Here is a 20,290-nt window from a genome sequence, read left to right on the forward strand (position 1 = left end):
GCTCAGGGCAAGAAGAATGAACTCTTTATGTTACACATGGACCAGAGAAGTCCCTTCCAATTGGTGCTTCTCTGAATGACTCAGGATAAATTGAGGACATCACCTAGCAGCTAACGATCCCATACATGACTTGGCGACTACAGGGGCCTGCTTAGGGACAGTAGCCTAGCACTGTCCCCCACCAGCTGTCTTCTCGAGAACACTTCATCCTCTAACCCCCCACACATGGCTGGGCAGGAAGCTAAGTTCTGTGTGTTCCCAGCCCCAGATCACATCCGACCAGACTAAAAGTGACCACCTGGTCCACAATGGGCCGACAAATCTTTTTTCTAGAATCCTGTAGGCTTGAAAACAAGACAGTGTCAGACCCAGGGATATTGGGGGGCTATGTCTCCTACCAAGCAGGTGGAGAGAGGGAGGGAGGGAGGGAGAGAGAGGGAGGGAGAGGGAGAAGGAGAGGGAGAGGGAGAGGGAGAGGGAGAGGGAGAGGGAGGGAGGGAGGGAGGGAGGGAGAGAGAGAGAGAGGAATAAAAGCAGATATATACAGAAGACCTGGGGAGGGGCCACTGGCACTGAGCCCAGAGTCAGCTATTCTAGAAGAGCAGCAGCCACCCAGGAGCCTCAAGAGCAAATCCCCTTTGGCTAAACGCAGCTCAAGCTGGGTCTCTGTTAAGTGGAACCAACAGTCCTAACTAAGCCAGTGACTCCTGAAAAGCATCGATTTTTAGCTACAAATTGGTGAAGACAAAAGGGGGCAAAGGGGAGAAACTAACATAGGTGAGGCGGCAGAACAGTCTTTATCTCAGATCTCAGGTCAGCGACTTGGGAGCTGTTTGCTCTTACGTTATGTAGAGAATGTCTTGGGGACTTGATTTCCTCATGGTAAAACGGGAATCTGGACACGATCTCAAAGCCAGTCTGAAAACGAAAGATGCTGCAGAGAAAGCTCCTACCTAGCGCTGAGCCAGCACCTAACACATGATGGCTGCTTTTATGTTCTCCTCAGGCACGAGCCCCAAGCATAAGGGCCCCAGAACTGAAGTGACCTCTCTGAGGTGGCTCTGCTAGAGCTGGGTCTCTTTGACCCGAAACTCCCTGCGTTTCTTGTCTCAATTCATAATTTCCTCACGCTGTCCTCCTAAGTACCAGAAAGAGCTGGTCCATGCCTGTTGACTGTCCTGTCTTTCAAAACCCTCCGTAAGAGTCCAGTGCAAGGTGGGATGAGGGGGAGGAGAGGTTTATTCTGTGTCCATTTATGGAATCTGGGCCAGGCGGGCTTTGTTAGAAACTCCAACACATCCTCTGTGTTCCTGCCATGAGACCCTCAGTTACGTGGATGGATCATAGGAACTGAAGCTGGTAAAGTCAACCTTCAAAATTCTTGCCAGTCCCAGAAGATGTTGAATAAACACTGTTTGAATTGAAGGCTTAAAATGCCCAGGGGATGAGCATAGATTCCTGTACTGTGGGGACGGTTGAAGACCCTTACTTTTAGTAGTAAGCTGCTCAGAAATGTCAATTTTATTCTATTTTAAAAACCGAGTCTGTCCTTCAATGCTGCATAGAGAACCTCCCCGAACTAGAATCTCAAGGGAAGAGATTTTAAATGACACAGAAGCTCAAAATGTTAGAAGAGTAAGGAGCCCATAACAGCCTCTTAACACAAAGTGAAAGAGAAAGGCTCAGAAAGCCAAGAGATTTGTTCTGGGTCTGGTGTGATGCAGGGCCTGGCCTGGTGCCCCAGCTGGCTACATCCTTGTAGGGGGCTCCCTCTCACCCCAACTCTACCTCCCTAGCTGATCCCACTGTCTGCCCTGCCTCCTGCAGAACTGAAAAGATTATAAGGAGAAGATCATAAATCATTTTTCTCTCATGAGTTTATAGTGTTCCCTTCTGAGGAGTTCAAAAGCATTCAGTAATAAACCAAGGTGATGAGTTTATGTCTTTTGCTTTTAAAACGAAACTTTATTTGAACTCCTGGAGAGGCATTTACAGGTTTTTAATTTAGGACATTCCTCTCTTGTTTCAACATTTCGCCCCATGGCATTTTCTGTGGGCGGGTAGGTGATGAGGGTAAGGGCTGGGGGAGGGAGAGGGGTCTGTGTCTGGCCCTCCCCTGTTCTCCCACAGGCTCTTCCGAGTGCCTGACACAGTCCTCCCTTCTATGGTTTTCAGCAAGTCTCAACATCTATATGGAGGAGTCCCTCCTCCCACCCCCATGTTGACTTGGCTGTAATCTCTTCCTTTTGTGCTTCTCTCCACTGCCCACCGCCTTCTTGCCATAGCCACTGAGAGCAAAGAAATGAGAGAAAAGCATGCTATCTGCAGGAGACAGGGCTGCCCATGAGGATCACTGTGCTTTTCTTTATCCTAGTCCCTTGCTACTGCCCTTGGGATTTAAAAAAAAAAAAAAAGGGCACAGTTAGCAAAGATAATAAAAGGGAAGCTGAGAACAACTACACTTTAAAATGAGAAATGAAGGGGCACCTGGGTGGCTCAGTCAGTTAAGTGTCCGACCTTGGTTCAGGTCATGATCTCGCCATTCCCCAGTTTGAGCCCCACGCTGGCCTCTGTGCTGACAGCTTGGAGCCTGGAGCCTGCTTCGAATTCCGTGTCTCGTTCTCTGTCTCTGCCCCTCTCCTGCTTGCACTCTGTGTCTATCTCTCAAAAATAAACATTTAAAAAATAAATAAAATAAAATAAAATAAAATAAAATAAAATAAAATAAAATAAGAAATGAAAAGGGGAGCCTGGGTAGCTCAGTCGGTTAAGTGTCCGACTTCAGCTCAGGTCATGATCTCACAGTTTGTGAGTTCGAGCTTCATGTCGGGCTCTGTGCTGACAGCTTGGAGCCTAGAGCCTGCTTCAGATTCTGTGTCTCCTTCTCTCTCTGTCCCCGCCCTGCTCGCCTTCTGTCTCTCTCCCTCTCAAAAAAAACCAAACAGTAAAAATTTTTTAAAATGAGAAATGAAAAGAGAGAGGAAGGAAGGAAGGTAGAAAGAAAAAAAAAAAGGGAGGGAAAGAGAGAGAGAGAGAGAGAGAGAGAGAGAGAGAGAGAGAGAGATGAATGAGTCATCACACCTCCTTACAGACCCAGGCTCTAAACAAATGCGAAACTGTCTTGCTTTGTCTGGCCCAAGCGTTTTTGCTAATGATTTTATTCAGGTGCTAAGTCAAATTTCGGGAACTAACCACGTGTAAATACTGCCTGGCCACCACACAGCCTTTCCAACCAGAGACGTGGGGGGGGGGGGGGGGGGGGGGGAGGGAGGGCTGTTGCTTGCAAGCAGGTAGAACCACACACTTAGCTTCGGGGCCCCGGCATTCAATAAATATTTGGTGAATGAATAAACGTGAGAAGTACTTAATGATTCAATATATGTCTAGGGTTTTTATTCCCCCTGGCTTCACAGGCCAGCAGGCCAAACCATACAAACCTCTTCAAGTAAAACCACTACATGGTTGTTCTAGGTGGAGAAGGTAACAAGCGGGTTCTCCAAGCGACTTCAACAGCACTGAGCCATCGAAGAACAATGGGGTGTCCCTGGGAGCACTGTTCCAACCCACTTGTAGACACAACAGATGCAAAGGCAGAGCTCCACTGGGCTGGAGCAAAACAAATTAAGTCAAGCTGCTGGGCCCTGCATAGCAGCAGCTTAAGTGTAGGAGAAAATATTATAGGAGAAGTGTTCTGCCCACAAGGAAAGCAGTGTTCCTAACCTTTGGATGTAGCTGGCATTTCTCCTAGGAAAACACTACAGTATTCTCAAAGGGGTCGCGGCTCTCCTAGCATCATTAAGCAGCTCTGGCCGACTATTTAAACGATGAAGTATCAGGGCCTGGGTCACCTAAAACACCTTGATTTGACTTCATGAACTGTAAACCAGACAGGTAATAATTCCTGGGTTGTTCCCCCCCGCCCCCCCCCCCCCCCCTTATAAAAGGGCAGGAGAACTTGACAAGTGCTCAAGAAGCTATTCAGAAGACAAGAGGGGCATGAAAATCCTAGCTTAGACCCATAATGGTCTCCTGGACCGAAAGCCTTTCATGAGACACTGCCTGGGGCATCTTGGAGTCTGGAAAAGGCTCCCCCTAAAATACCCTGCATCAAAACCATCTCTCTTCTCCTGCCTGGATCATCAAGAGGTCAGGAATCAGGACGTTTTTTTCCCCTGCCCCCCAGCTGTCTCCCCATGGTACCTAAACAGCACCTTCTGAGATTATAGAAAAAAATTCAGGCAGTAACACTATCCTTAGGAGATACCACCTTTCCTCTAACTAGAATTCTAATAACTTTCTTCAAACCTTTCCCTTTAACAAAATGATCCAGTTTAAAACAGATGGCCATCTGTCATATTTTAAGATCATTGATGGATAGTTTTCCCACAATAAATTTCTTTCTATCTTCACACCGCAGCCTGAGATAAAGCTGACCTTCTTGGCTAACGAGTCTCTCATTTCGTGCTTCTAAATGGGATGGCAGCAACCAATGGCAGCAAAAATGTTTTGAAAGCTTACTCTGCTGGTCGTTTGTATCTCATCTCTCCTCCTAACCATCCTCTGAGGTAAGTTCTAATATAGGACCATAATTGCCGTCTGCCATTCTGAAACCAAAAAAGCTCTAAAAACCCAGGAGTTTTTCCAGAACTTACTTGGCAGCAAAACTTAATGAACCTGAACTCATTTAGAGGCAAAGTTGCCCTGAACTAACACGAGATTTTAGTTATCCCACTTAATGTGAATATCCATACAGGTTGCTACACAAATATGGAGGTGTTTAATGATGAAGGAGTGCCCCAGATCTCCTGGGGGTTACTTAATAGAAAGTATGTACAGCCTTAACACCTTTCTAAATTCCCCAAATCTCAGAGTTCTGACACCTCTGTCCCCAAGGGTATAAGGTAGTGTGAATCTCTATTATGAAACCATTACACAGATAAGAAGCTGAGACTCCTGGAGGGGAAGTGACTTGCCTAAAGTCACAGAGTGGACAAGAGGTGGAGCCGACTCTGAGGCTGGCAGGCTCCGTCACAGTCCAAGCTTGGAAGCACCACGGTGGGCTGCCACAGGACATGTCTTAGTCCTTATCCCCACACGGGTCAGCTGGGAGAGACGGCTGTGCTGGGATGGCTCTTCTCTGTAACCACCTATGTGAGGAACTGATGAAATGGGAGAGCAGAGAACACCAGTCGGAATCAGAGAGATTCAAAGGGCCTGGCGCTTACCTTGCCCAGGACAGTGAGGCATGGTTTTGGGTCCAGTTCTGGCTGTTCCAGCTTCACTACTCCTACCCAGCCATATTCATACAAGTCCTCTTCGTCATTGTTATTACATAGGCCCAGGGGGTGCATCTAGAAAGCAAAATAGAAAGAAAGCTTCAATACACAGGCCACAGACATGCTTGACTCACACTGTAAATGTCTTCGACTCAACAGTCAAAAGTAACCTCAACTCTTAACTGGGGGGTGGAGGAGGGTGTTGATTTTATGGATGATTTCTCACTGCTGGTTTTGTTTTTTTTTTAAGTTTATGCATTTATTTAAGAAATCTTTACACCCAATGTGGGGCACGAACCCATGACCCCCAAATCACAAGTCACATGTTCCTTGGACTGAGCCAGCCAGGCTCCCCGCTTTCTCACTGCTTTGTAAGGGGTGGTTACCCAAGGCGGACATCACCCGATGGAATGCAGGCAAAGAAAAATAGCATACCTCCCATATACATACCAATCTAAATTTCTGTGAAATATCATAACATTAAGTAGCAATTACAGATGAGATTATCTAGGTTAGTATCCTTGTCTGTTTGGCTTCTAGACCTTAATGACACATCTACTTCAAGTTATGCAAAAGGACCTGGAAACACATTCAGGAGTTTATGGAAAGACCACTGGACATACAGCAGAATCACCAGTATAATTAACAAGCTGTTTAAAAGGCTACCCCTGGCTATTGGGAAACAGATGAAATCCTTTGAGGCTTTTCTCAAAATGGGCAAAGCAGAAAATCAAAAAAAAAAAAAAAAAAAGAAGAGAAGCATCGTCACATTTTCGCTAGCAAAGTGCAGTCAGTGGGAGTCTAAAAACAGAACAATCCTGAAGTTTGTGCTCACGGTTCTTTCTATTATTGAGTTTCAATAGGCCCTGGAATCCCCAGTAACAATCTGAGAGGAGGAAATCCTCATGGATAAACTAACTTATCAAGAAATTAATGAGTCTAGTACAGCGCTAAACTCTAACTAACTGGAAGAAACGTGTCTTCAGATTCGTGGCATGTTAGAGACACAAGAGAGACCTAAGAATCCATTGTGGTTGACAGAATGATATCCTCCAAAGCTGGCCTCCAAAAGCTGGAAAAGACAAGAAACAGATTCTCCCAAGAGCCTCCTGGAGGAATGCTGCGTACAGATCCATTTTCAACTTCTGACCTCCAGAACTCAAGGGAATACATTTGTGTTGCTTTAAGCCACTAAGTTTATAGTAACTTGTTATAGCAGCAAATAGGAAACTAAAACACTCTCTTTACTCCCCGCCCCCACTCATTTTATAGATGAGAACAGAAGTTCAAGGTAAGTAGCTTTTCCAAGACAAGAGAGCCAGCAAGTGGCCATACCCACAGGTGACCTGGCTCTCAGATTCACAGCCTGTTGCCTTCCCACTCTACTTGCTTAACTTTACTGTCCCTTCCTCCAAGAGCTAGTCATCTGACTAGGGGAGAAAGACTAAGTGATAAAATCTTTAGGGGAAAATGTTGCCAGTTCTAAATTCTGCGGTAGTAGAGTTGCAACATGAATGTAGTGTGGGCAGCAAGAGTTGCTGGAATGTTCGGGGAAGCCCTGTGCCTGGCCGCTGAGCTAAGCTTCAAGGAAGAGTCAGATTGGTCAAGGAAAAAAGGAGAGAGCAGGCTGGTGTTCCAGGCCTGGGGAGGCAGAGCTAAGGGCTCTAGGGGGAAGAGGAACAAGACCAGTCTGATGAGTCTGAAGGGTCACGGTCTACACCAAGAAGGAAAGAAACACACTCGAAAACTGGAAAGGTGTTTGGACACGAAGACAATACCACAGGTTCCTTGGGCAGAAGAGTGGCATACTGACAATGGTTTCTTCTGGAAGTGGTGTGCCCGGCCTCAAGGGGCATCAGGATTGGAGGAGTGAAGGGTGCAGCCCAGAGATGAAAGAATCTTGGCAATTCAATGGAGCGACAGGTGGGGGTTTCACGAGCCCATAAGGCCGGTGAGCACAGGGTGCTACAAGGGGGTGGCCAGTAGCTATCTCTCTAGTGGGTGAGGAATGACCCATCCCCTGGGAATTGCAACACATGAAACAGACAGCCCCAGGACATCCAATTTTTGCATGAGTCCTCGGGCTGGAAGATCTTGCCCGAAAGGCATATGAAGATTCCCCGAAGAGCCCAGCCCACTCTGACATGTTTGGTGGTTATTAAAAGATGAGTGGCCTGAAGTGAAGACCTCTGATGGGAGAGAGAGGAGGGGTGAGGGTGTTAAATCCAACTGTGTGCCAACAGCCTGTCACTTCCACTGCCACAAAAGGGCTCCCAGCCTGGCTCGAGCCAGCTTCCTGAAATCCCAGGCCATTTCATGGCCATGGCAACTGCACCACTGACCCTTTTCCACAGTATTCCAGGATATTTTTAACCTGGCCACAGGACTTGGAGGTTTCCAGATGGAGAGCTGCTTTCTGTTACTTGCACACGAATGAGGTTTGGCCAATGATGAAGAACTACACTGGTGGGGGGGGGAGGGGGGGGAGGGGAAGAGGTATTATGCACGTCTAAGACCTTGTATCTGATTCCACTGATAGGAAATGTCCAGAATAGGCAAATCCATAGAAATGGAAAGCAGGTTTGTGGTTGCTAGGGCTGAGGGAGGGAGAAATGGGGAGTGACTGCTTAATGGGTCCAGGGTTTCCTTTTGGGATCATGAAAATGTTCTGGAATCAGAGGATGGTGATGGACGCACAACACTGTGAATGGACTAAATGCCTCTCAACTATATACTTTAAAATGGTTTAAATGGTGAATTTTATAGAAATTTTTCCAACAATAAAAAAGTTAAAAAAAATTTTTTTAATGTTTATTTTTAAGACAGAAAGAGACAGCATAAGTGGGGGAGGGACAGGGACAGAGAGAGAGAGACACAGAATCTGAAACAGGCTCCAGGCTCTGAGCTGTCAGCACAGAACCCGACACAGGACTCAAACCCATGAACCGTGAGATCATGACCGGAGCCGAAGTCAGATGCTTAACCGACTGAGCCACCGAGGTGCCCCAACAATAAAAAAGTCTTAAAAAAATGTCTCAGGAGTTTACTCAGAAATGACTGTACTCAGCTAACATGGGGATCCATAGTGGAGGACAATGTGGTTTCTACTCTTCCAGAGCCTAAGCCAATTACAGCAGCCCTTCTGGAAACCATGTCCTGCAGAATACTAGCCCTGAGAGATTAAAAACAGGTTCTTGTACAAGTAACTGACACTGAGAAACACCCCATGGGGAGTCAGGATATACTTTTGGCAACTAAAGCTCTACGGAGGTCTGGAGGTCTAAGGTTTGAAAAACAAAAGGTGTCTTTTTTTTTTTTTAAGTTTATTTTTTATTTTGAGAGAAAGAGACAGAAGACAGCCTGGAAGAGAGAGAGAACCCCAAGCGGGCTCTGTCAAACTCACAAACTGTGAGATCGTGACCTGAGCTGAAATCAAGAGTTGGGACCCTTAACCGACCGAGGCACCCAGGAGCCCCTGAAAAACAAAAGGTTTTTAACCTTTGCAAAAACCAGCACTTCCTACCCTTTGATTATAAGCCAATGTTGTGTGTATACTCCTATCACACTGTTTCACAGGACACATTTTGAGAAATGCTAAGTTAGGAAGAACACATACATGCATCAGAGAAGAAACCTAAAGTCCACGTGATTCAAGGCAAATCTTAATGTCCTCAAATGCTGAACACCCACGACGCAAAAAGTACGGGGTGTGGTGGAAAGAATGGAGGGACAGTCATGGGCAGCTAGGGAGAAGAGGAAGAGAGGAAGAGGAGGAGGATGGGGAATGGGAACGGCAGAAGTAGGAGATGCCCAAGCCTGGCCCCACTCCCCGCAGCCATGGTGCGAAGGGAGCAGCCATGACCAGACCGCTATGCTGTGGCGAAGCAGAACACATGGGCACAGGAGAGGCATGTCAAGAGTGCCCTCAGGCATGCAGAAATCTGAACGATGTAAGCCTCAAACACACCCACTGGTCCGGGTCCCCTGGAGGCTGTCAGGCCCTGCGCCCCGGGCGAAGCGTCACGCGTCACGCCAGGCGCTCTCTCCCTCCTCTGCAGTCACACCCTCCATCCTCCTCTAAGATGCCCCAATCAAATCTTCCACTGACACTGCGGGAACTGTTAGCTCCAAATGGCAGCCTTGTCAAGGTGTTGACTTCTGAACACGGATCAAAGGCTCAAAAACCAAAAGGAATTTTTCTAAAGCGCCAGTGGGCACAATCCCTTGGCACGGGTTGTTTATTTCTCTGTGGAGGGAAAGAGGCCTCCAAAATCACATCTCAGAAGACTGAAAACCGACCTCACCAACTCTGCCACCTTCCCAGCTCCACCCTCAGTGTCTTCTCTCCTGAGTTCCTTATTCCAGTTTACACTTCTAGGTGCCCAAGTACTGAGCCTCTGAATTCAACCTCAGCCGTGTCTCCTGTGTAACTGGCCTCTTTACCCCATGTGCTAAATATTGTATGACTCAGGTCTCTGTCAGTTCATCCCTGATGACAATATCAGCTTCTGGAAATGCCTGCCACCCCAGATCTCCAACCATTTACATCCTACGGCTCTTTTTCGAAGGGTTCCAAGTTATGAGCTCAGCAGAAAGTTTTATAGGGAAGCACAAGTCGCTGTAACATGAAAACATTCATCTGTGAACTGACCTGTCTCAAAGGGTAGAATATTCCAGGCAAAGGCATAAAATGCAAACAAATACACCAAGTCTGGGGAAAGCAGAGGAGAGGGTTTTCTCATAATTAAGTATTTATATTTACTATGCTGCTATATTTATGCATTTTATCTTATTTAATCCTTAACGGCAATGGCTTGCTAATTGTTAGAACATCAGATGATACAGTGACTAGGCATGGTAAGTAAGTTGCAAACCAGAAGTGCAAATCAGCAGCTGATGCAGAATATAATGGAGCCCGTAAAAGCCTTATTAGTCAATAACAGGATTCCACTCAAAGCCAATGGCAAACAACCTAGTGAAAGATTAAAGGAGAAATACACTAGAGAGCTTCTGCAGAGAATGATCAAAGAATTATGACAGAACTTTGTAAAAAGTGAGAGAGTTCTCTAATATTTTTGGAATTACTTTTGATAATCCTGTTGCTGAAGTCAAACATAAGAGAAAGATGCCACATCCACACTCTCCTACAATTTTGCCGAAAATATCCCAACACTGCCCATATGGGATTCACTGTTTATGCCCAGAAATCAATACATAGCGGCAATTATAATTTAAGTTAAAAAATAAACTATTATTTTCTGTTTTATTTTTCAAGATAAAGCCCCAGTTAAAGAATTTCTTTCCACTACTTACTAAGAAATATTAGGCCCTAAGTTAAAAAGATCCCCAAGTCCTATATTAGATTAGTCATCTGCAGAGAACGAGGGCCTCCTACGTACGAAATGCACACAGTCTCCTGAAGATTCAGACAGACGCCGCTACCACTCCAGACAACCATCACATAAAATCCAGGCTTGTTAACTCATACATGTTGACACCAGTGAGTGATATACAGGCAGTGACTACATACAAAACCTGTGTCCCCTTCTGACCGCTAATCATTCGAAAGTAATCTTAGGATACTTCAATGAATGATGTTCGAGCATGTCAATTTTGAACCTAATGTGGAACACGAGCATTTAAAAATTACAGGCATTTCTGAGTTTATTTTCTGAAAATGTTTGGATGTGTGGGGTTTACCTGATCATTTTTGCCTTAATGTTTTTAAGCAGGTTGAAAATGCCTGATTTGTGTGTAAGAACTCAGGGACATCAGAAAGACTTGCTAATAAAAACATAAAGAAAAAAATCAAATGGACTGGGAAACCCAGAGTGGAATGTGACCAAGACCCCACTAGGCAGAGAATGCCACAGAAAGGGAAGAAAGGCCTGGACCTAGAGAGAAGACAAGCAAAGTTCCTGGGATGGATCCACAGAAGAGCAGTGCAAATAACTAACCAGCTACGACTAAAGTATAAAACTAAAAGAAATCGTGTCCTGTGTGGTAACTTTGGCCTCGTGCTATCAGAACAACAATTTGGGGATGCTCGACGTCCTTGCTTAAGTCAGTTGAAGGAAAATGCCCAGTTAATCCTTTATGTGAGGTTCAACATTATTATGAACATGGCATTATTATGGTTTTTGCTCTTACTCCTGATTTTGTTTCAAGGGGTGTTTTGGGATGGAAAGAATGAGACCTTTGGAATCAGGCAACCTGTGTTTAAACCTCATTCCTGCCTCTGAAGAGGCACATCAACTTGGGCAGATGACTCAGTTTCTATAAACCTCAATTTTCTCATCTGTAAAATGGGGACAGTATTGTCTGCCCTAACAGGGTGCTGTAAGGATTAAAGGAGATAAAACATATAACCTCAGTAACATAGTAGATGGTCTATCAGTGGAAAAGCCCTCTCTGTCTTCACTTCCTCTAGACTGGTCTTGTTTGCTTGTGCTTTATGCCTTTGCCTAGAATACTCTGTCCTTCAAGACGAGCTTCAATGCCACCCCTTCCATGGAGCTTTCTTGAATGCACCGATACAGATAGTTGCTTCTACCTCCAAATGCATGTCCCCAAATGCTTTGTTTGGTGCTTACCACAGTTCTTTCAGCCTCCCCTCTAAGACAGGCACCTGCTTCCAGAAGGAGCATCTTCCTTCTTTCCCTTTCACCCCACCCAGAGCATCGTCCCCTTTCACCCCACCCAGAGCATTGTCCTCAACAGGTACTCAATAAACGACTGCTGTCAGAATAGCATTTGGCTGGAGGCAGGCCTGATGCCATGCCTCACGCTTTGTTTTCAATGCTTGGGTCTCTGCTCAGCTAACTGAGGGACCAGGGCAAACAGGTCAGAGTTTAATCAAATGCTGCATGAACTTCAAACAACCTGGCTCTTACAGTCACTGATTTCCAAGTCACCAAAGACATCCTTGGGACAAAAAAGATTCACGGGCAATGGCATGGGAGCAAAGGCTGGTCCTTCTTGGTTCTGCCATGGGACCACAGCAGCCAGGCATGCAGAGGCGGCCAAGGCTGTCTGTACACAGAGAACACAACACGGCGGCCCTTCACTCAGGCAGGTGCATGACAGCGCTTTATAAGGGCAGTGGAGGGGAAAGAAGAAGAGAGGATGTGCCCCCCTAAAAAGGCAAACTTTACACTTTCCCAACTGCATCTGATTTCATAAGTCCTGTCAGCTCCAACAAAACAGGAGAATACACCAAAGACCAACCAGGCATGGGATCCAGGACTCAGGGAATCCAACAAAGAGGAGAAATAGAGAATGGCATCCCCAGGATGATGGCCATAACCAGTCGACTGGGCGGCCAGTTGAGACCGGACCAGCTGCAGGAGAGCCTCCCCCCACCCAAAGAAAACAAAAACCTGAATTATTACCCAATGGCCCTGACAGTACTAATAAGAGAATTAATTATAAGTGATAATCAGGGGCATCTGGGTGGCTCAGTTGGTTGAGCGTCCGACTTCAGCTCAGGTCATGGTCTCACAGTTCATGAGTTTCAGCCCTGCGTCGGGCTCTGTGCTGACAGCTCAGAGCCTGGAGCCTGCTTCAGATTCTGTGTCTCCCTCTCTCTCTGCTCTTCCCCTGCTCATACTGTGTCTCTCTCTAAATAAATAAATAAATAAATAAATAAATAAACATTGAAAAAAGAAAAGTGATAATCATATAGCAAACTCAAGTAATGGGGCAGGGTGGGACGATTATTAACCTCAGAGAATACTTTAAAAGTTACACCAGAATTGTAAACCATAAGCAGGGTACAGCCTGCATGGCCCCGCTGAAAAGAGTGATAGCCGTAATAATATAAACCCTGATATAAACAATAACTGTGATACAACTACCTTGGAAAATATAGATATGTGATATGGGGAGGGGGGCAGATGGAGGGAAGGGAGGTGGGGGAAAAGAACAAAATCTTCACTTTCCATAATGGGAAGTTAAAAAAAAAAAGCTTAATGGACTAAAAGTATGAAGTAGCAGTTATAAGCATGTTATTTAGAAATAATTCAGAGATATTTAGAAATATTCACAGAGATGAATAGCAGAATAAACCACTAAATAATTTAAAATAATTGCCCCTGGGAATAGCAATCAGGGATGGCAAAGGGTGAAATAGAACTTTTTTTTTTTTTAATGTTTATCCATTTATTTATTTTGAGAGAAAAAGAGCATGAGCGTGAGCGGTGGCCGGGGGGATGGGGGGCAAAGACAGAAAAGAGAGAATCTCAAGCAGGCTCCGTGCCGTCGTCAGTGCAGAGCTTGATTTGGTGCTCCCGTGAGATCATGACCTGAGCTAAAATCAAGAGTCGGATGCTTAATCCACTGGGCTGCTCAGGCGCCCCGGAACGCTCTTTATTATAAGCCTTGAAGTAACTCATTGCCTTTTTATAAACATATACATGTTTTATTTTGATTAAAAACTTCATGCACTGCTGGACAGAAGTCCCTTCCTCCAGGTGTTCCAACAGATTCCATGGGTCCTACGGGGAAGCATTATGTTCAGCCCAAGAAAGACCCCGGAGGCATCCTACAGAGACAGTGGGCACGTGGAGGGAGACTGTCTAGATCGGCTGCTCTGGGAGCCATCCAGAGCCTGGGCTGAGGATGGCTGGGAACACAGCACAGGGATGACTCAGGGAGAGAGGGAGAACCAGCAACCTTCACCACCCCCACAACCAAAAATAACTCCCAGGTGGCACCAGATGTGACGTGGGTTTGGGTGTTATGGAGATGGCAGACACAATCACCAGGGTGATTGTTCTGAGAAGCCCCAATCTTCTCCCAGACACACAAAGATCTTATAATGATCTCTGGAGGAGACCGTGAATATCCTACTTGCGTTTCCAAACAAGGAGCTGCTTCAGTAAAATGACTACCAACAAACAATGTATATACCAGACCATCATTGGTGCCGGGTATCAAACATCTGGTTTTATGTTGAAATATGAAGATGGACCTTCTTCAAATTTCTCAGCGCCCGACGAGGTTGACTATCACGGTGTCCCTGTTTCGTTAATGGACAAAGAATCTATGGGAACTTCAAAGCCAAAAGACTGTGCCAGACAAGGTTAAATATCTGGAGGAACAGAACTATGTTCCCTTGAGTACCGGACATCAAGCCAAGCTTTGAACCAAGACGAGCTCTTTAAGAAGCTTTCAGTACAAAATCCTTGAGATATACTGGTGCACTTTCCACACATTTGAAAGGACAAAACTGAAACCGTGGCTGGTGGTGCTCTTATCCAGGGTTACAATATCTCTATGCTCCGCTCAAAGTTTAAAATAACTTCAAAAGCGCCGCCTGCTTCTAAGTGGGTTACTGTTACACAGGAGCCAAGCACTGAACTAATAGCAGGAGAGACATTTCACTCTGTAATATTATCTCATCAAAAAAAAATTCCTGGGGACTTAAAAGGGAAACTTCCTTCCTTTTGTCCCTTTTGCCACTGCCGGCCAGGGTAGGGTGTCACTGTGGTACAGAGGTTTACCTGAAACAATGGCCCCTAGACCTTCTCTTAAAAGGTGTGGTGGCCAGAATCAAGACGTATAATGTATGTGAAGGAATGGAAAAGGATAGCCCCACACGTTTTTCTCTTGAATCGTAGGGATTATTTTTTTCTCTTCTATGAACAAAGAAACAGACAACTCTCTTTGCTTTTTGAACAAACCCAGTTTAAACCTTTGTCTGCATCTAGAATCTAGAAGTACATGAATATAGCTCCCCCCTCCCCCGACCCTCCACTCCTCCCCACCCCCACCCCTGCCATTTGGTCATGGCAATGAGGACAGAAACCTGCTGCAGACACAGAAGGCTATTTCTGCTGTTTGCTGGAACTTCCAAATGGGAGCTGCCTGAGGATTAGACCAGCACTCCTCAGGGCGCCTGGGTGGCTCAGTCGGGTAAGTGTCTGACTCCGGCTCAGGTCATGATTGCACGGTTCATGGGTTCGAGCCCTGTGCTGGGCTCTGTGCTGACAGCGCAGAGCCTATTTCGGATTCTGTGACTCCCTCTCTCTCTGCCCCTCCCCTGCTCACACTCTGTCTCTCTCTCGAAATAAATTTTAAAAAACATATTAAAAAAAATTTTAAGCTAGCACTTATTTGCTGAGGCCTCTGGCTGTCAGGAACACTAAGCTGGAGTCTCTTGCAGTGGGTGTCATTTTGTAGAGAAAAACCAAGAACAGCCTCTATCCTACCAAAAGAATAACTGAGAAGTTGCTTGTAGGAAGCCGGATTAAGCAACACGTATCTCAATTCCACATATTTCATGTCCACTTTCTCACTTAAATATCCTGCATCCCCTGGAATTTCACTGTCAGATAATTACGTTGAAACTTAGGTACGGCCTTGTGTACATATCTCATGTCTGATTTTACAGACCTCCACTCAGAACTTCCATTTCCAATTTCAACTAAGTAAGGAGATGTTTCATTAAATTTTTAAAAAAGTATCCAATAGATCATAGAAAAGCACCTGAAAACATTAAGCAAAAGATAATTCTACCTCCACTCATTTTGTTTTCATGGTTTTTCATTTTTTTATAAGTAATCTCCGCACCCAATGTGGGGCTCAACCTCATGACCCCCGAGATCAAGAGTCGCACGTTCTACCGACTGAGCCAGCCAGGTGCCCCTCTATAACCATTCTTAAAGTGACTCATATGGCCATCAGATGACAAGTATTAATCTCTACACAGAAATTCACTGACATAGTTTTACTTCAAATTGCAAGGCAATGTAATAAAGGACACTTGATTTTTTTAATATTTTATTTTTTTAAGGTTTTAGTTTTTTATTGTTTATTTATTTTTGAGAGAGAGAGAGAGAGGGAGGGGCAGTGAGCGAGGGAGACAAGAGGATCTGAAGCAGGCTCTGTGCTGACAGGAGACAGCCCTATGCAGGGCTTGAATCCGGAACCGCGAGATCATGTGACCTGTGCTGAAGTCAGAGGCTTAACTGACTGAGCCACCAAGGCGCCCCTTAAAGATTTTATTTTTAAGTAATCTCTACACCCAACATGGGGCTCAAACTCACAATCCTGAGATCAAGTCGCTTGATCTACCGACTGAGCCAGCCAGGCACCCTTTGATTGTTCTTATTATAAAAAGGTAAGGATTAGGTGCTGACAGACACCAGAGTTATCAAAAGGAAAGATGTTGGAGAGGAAAGGGTAAAAGTGGTATTCTCATTCTTCAGATTTAAAAAGAACACTATAGGGGCACCTGGCTAACTCAGTAGAGCACGCAGCTCTGTATATGAGTTCAATACCCACATTGGGCATGGAGCCTGCTTAAAAAATAAAAATAAATAGAATAGAATAAAATACTACAAAACAACAAATCATTAAGACTATATGATGCCAGTCTGAAACTAGAAGAATAAAACAAGTGGAAAAGAAATTCCAAAAACACATTTAAGTTTTTCATGAGATCTTAACATAACACAAACTGTAAGTAACATCAGGATATATAAAGGAATCATTTAATAAATTCTGTGGGCAGGTAGGTAGCAATGTAGAGAAAGGTTCAGTCTGGCTATCATAAATTATTCTGAGAAATGATGAGGCTGCAGGAGTTAGGACAACTCCTTTAGGACAATTAACAAGGTAGATGGGCAATCAAGTGGACCGAAAGAACAATGTATTTTTAAAACTTCCCCATATGATCAGCAGCAGAATAAAGATAAAACAGAAAGGAATGAAATGACAGAGAGTTAAGGGATAAATGTAGTCTATAGTAAAGAATAGAAAAACCATCAATCTCACTGCTGATTAATACACAGCAGGATCAAAGTAAATCATTGCTAAACCTCACTGAGGGAGGCTGTACGGAAAGATGATTATGAGCACATCTGGCCACACTGTTTCTCGGCTCAATCTAGGGAGCATTGGCCTAGCAAATGCAACAAAGCTCAAGCTCCTTAGGTCCTTCTTTCCCCCAGAACTCCCTTTTTAGAAAACATCCTGAGGACATAATCTAAAGCAAAGAAATTTTATATAATAAAATCTTAAAACGGTCCTCCTCCAAACTGTGAAAACTTAGAAAAAACAAAGTGCCATTACTGACCATACTATATAATCAAGCAAAACAACGTGCATAATTTATGGGCTATTGTGTCATCACAAGAAGATAATGATGAAGAGAACACAGTATAAAAAGTACCATGTTAAATCTGAGAAAGGTTTATGTGCAAAATGATGCCTATTGAAAAGTACCACCTGCTGATGGGCAAAAACTGAAAGCAAACAAAGAGTGTAAAAAGTTGGTGGGCAGGGGCGCCTGGGTGGATCAGTCAGTTAAGCGTCCCACTTCGGCTCAGGTCATGATCTTGCAGTTCGTGAGTTGAAGCCCCACATCAGGCTCTCTGCTGTCAGCACAGAGACTGCTTCGGAGCCTCTGTCTCTGTCTCTGTTTCTCTCTCTGTCCTTTCCCTGCACACACTCTCTCTCTCAAGAATAAATAAACATTAAAAAAAAAAGTTGGTGGGGGCATCTGGGTGGGTCAGTCGGTTAAGCCTCTGATTTCGGCTCAGGTCATAAGCTCACGATTAGTGAGCTCGAGCCCCGCTTCTGGTGAACACGAGCCCCGCTCCAGGTGAGCCCTGCTTCTCTTTCTCTCCCCATCTCCCTCTCTCTGCCCCTCGTGGGATTTCTCTGTCTCTCTTTCTCTCTCTCTCTCCCTTGCTCATTTGTGCCCCCTCCCCTAAAAAAAAAAAAGTTGGTGGGGCAGGGATGCATGGGTGGCTCAGTCAATTAAGCAACAAACTCTAGATTTCAGCTCAGGTCATGCATGACCTCACAGTTTCTGAGATCAAATCCCGCATCTGACCCGGAGCCTGCTTGGGATTCTCTCTGGCTCTTTTTCTCTCTCTCCCCCCCCCCCCCCGACCCCCCACCCCTAATTCGTGTGTGCGCACACACTCATGCACTCTCTCTCAAAATGAATAAATAGACCTTAGCGGGTCATTGTCATTAGAGAGGAAGGACAGTGGGAGATTTTCCTTGTTTGGGTTCCAGTACAATATTCATTTAAACCAACATTTGCTGGGCACCGACACTGTGTTGGACATCGGGCAGGAAAAGACAGTTAAGATCTAGGCCCTCCCTTGCTGTACTGCTGTTTGATCGGCAGTTTGAAAAAAATTCTAAAATGTACATGCATACACTGGCATAACAGGTGACTGAAATTTGAAGCTCATGGGGCTTTTTCCTTTAAATCAGCTCTATGGGTAACACAGTTTCAAAGTAACAAATGACTGTTCCAGGTAGTGATGCAGCCTCAAACAGGCATGTGCTTTCCCACCGCAACATGCCTCCAACGGGCTGGTCCAGCAGGACTGAGCACACTCTCAAGAAAGCACTCTGTAGGAGCTGGAAAGCCAGGCACCCGTTGAGTGTGCGCTAGCTACCAAGGGAAGCACAGGCTGCCTACAAGTGATCGGCAAGAAAACACAAGAGAAAGGTGTTGCAAACCAGCTTGCAGGGTGGAACCAACAAAACACACTGTTGTGATCAACGGAAACATAGCAGTTTAGCTCTGGTTATCCTAGTATGTCGGGCTTGCTCAAGAGGAACACCTGATCACAGAAACACTTTACGAGGTTACACCATAATAATCCCTTTCCTTTCTCTGACACACAAAGAACGGGCAGACAAAAACACGCCACCGAACATTACAATAAAGTAAGTGCAAATCAGGCGTTCTTTATAAAATAAAGACCATAACTCCTGACATTTGAGGAATTTCTTACAAGGAACCAATGGATGGAATAAGCCCAGCTTGCTGTACTCTTGAGTTTTTTGAATGCAAAGAAAGGCAGGCCTTTGAGGGGCAGGTTCATTACTTCCCAATCAAGATTCGAAGCTCATTTTTATTCAGAAGTTGTCTTTAATTGGAAAAACAGAAAGTAAAATGGGAAGAATAATTCAACACTTGCCAAGCAACTGTTCTGAGGAGATTCTTAATCCAGTTTTTTTTTTAATTTTTTAAAATATTTATTTATTTGAGAGAGAGAGAGAGAGAGAGAGAGAGAGAAAGTGTGTGAGCGGGGGAGGTGCAGAGAGAGAGGGAGACAGAATCCGAAGCAGGTTGCAGGCTCCAAGGTGTCAGCACAGAGCCCCATGCGGAACTCGAACTCACAAACCATGAGATCATGACCTGAGCCAAAGTCGGATGCACGCTGGCGCCCCTTAACCCAGTTTCTAAGAGCAGGCACTTCGGTGTCTAGCCCAGAGCAGAGCCTGTCATTCTACGCTGACGTCACCATGGAACTGTGTATCCGACATGGGCTTTAAGGGGGCCAGAGTGGATCCCCGCGCTGCCACTTAACATCTGTGCGGCCTTGGAAGAGTCACAGAACCTCTGAGGCTTGTTCCCCCGTCCAAAGGGCAGTGCTGATCATGCCCATCATGGATGTATTCCTGAGGATTAGATACCAGGTGGGTCTATGTGCTTGGCAAGTGGAAAGTGAGCCAAAAGTCATGACACCAAAAGCACAAGCAACCAAAGAAATAGATCAACTGGACTTCCAATAATATTAAAACCATTTATACTGCAAAAGACACCATCAAGAATGTGAAAAGACAACTCACAGAATGGAAGAAAATATGTGCAAATCATGTATCTGACAAGGGACTAGAATATAGAAAGAACTCTGACAAATCAATTGATAAAAAGACAAATTATCCAATTAAAAAATGAGCAAAAGGGGTGCCTGGGTGGCTCAGTTAGTTAAGCATGCAACTTCAGCTCAGTCATCATCTCATGGTTGGTGAGTTCAACCCCCGCATAGGGATCCGTGATGACAGTGCGGGGCCTGCTTGGGATTCTTGATATCTCTCTCTCTCTCTCTCTCTTTCTCTCTGCCCCTCTCCCCACTTGTATGCATGCTCTCTCTCTCTCAAATAAACTTTTAAAAAATGGGCAAAGGATCTGAATAGATATTTCTCCAAAAAAAGATATGCAAACTCCAATTAGCACATGAAAAGCTGCTCAACATCAT

The 20,290-nt window shown here is 45.1% G+C and overlaps 1 protein-coding gene across 2 annotated transcripts in view; it reads right to left on the reverse strand.

Moving 5' to 3' along the window:
• The window catches only part of ZNRF3 (zinc and ring finger 3), a 155,729-nt gene that overhangs the window by 55,979 nt on the left and 79,460 nt on the right, over positions 1 to 20,290 (reverse strand). For both annotated transcript variants that reach the window (XM_078435594.2, XM_078435595.2), the window contains one exon: positions 5,226 to 5,351. In XM_078435594.2, the coding sequence (XP_078291720.2) occupies positions 5,226 to 5,351 (126 nt within the window). The remainder of the gene's footprint in view (positions 1 to 5,225; positions 5,352 to 20,290) is intronic.

This window comes from Panthera onca, chromosome D3 (assembly GCF_046562875.1).
Source record: "Panthera onca isolate mPanOnc1 chromosome D3, mPanOnc1 haplotype 2, whole genome shotgun sequence".
Classification (NCBI taxonomy): domain Eukaryota; kingdom Metazoa; phylum Chordata; class Mammalia; order Carnivora; family Felidae; genus Panthera; species Panthera onca.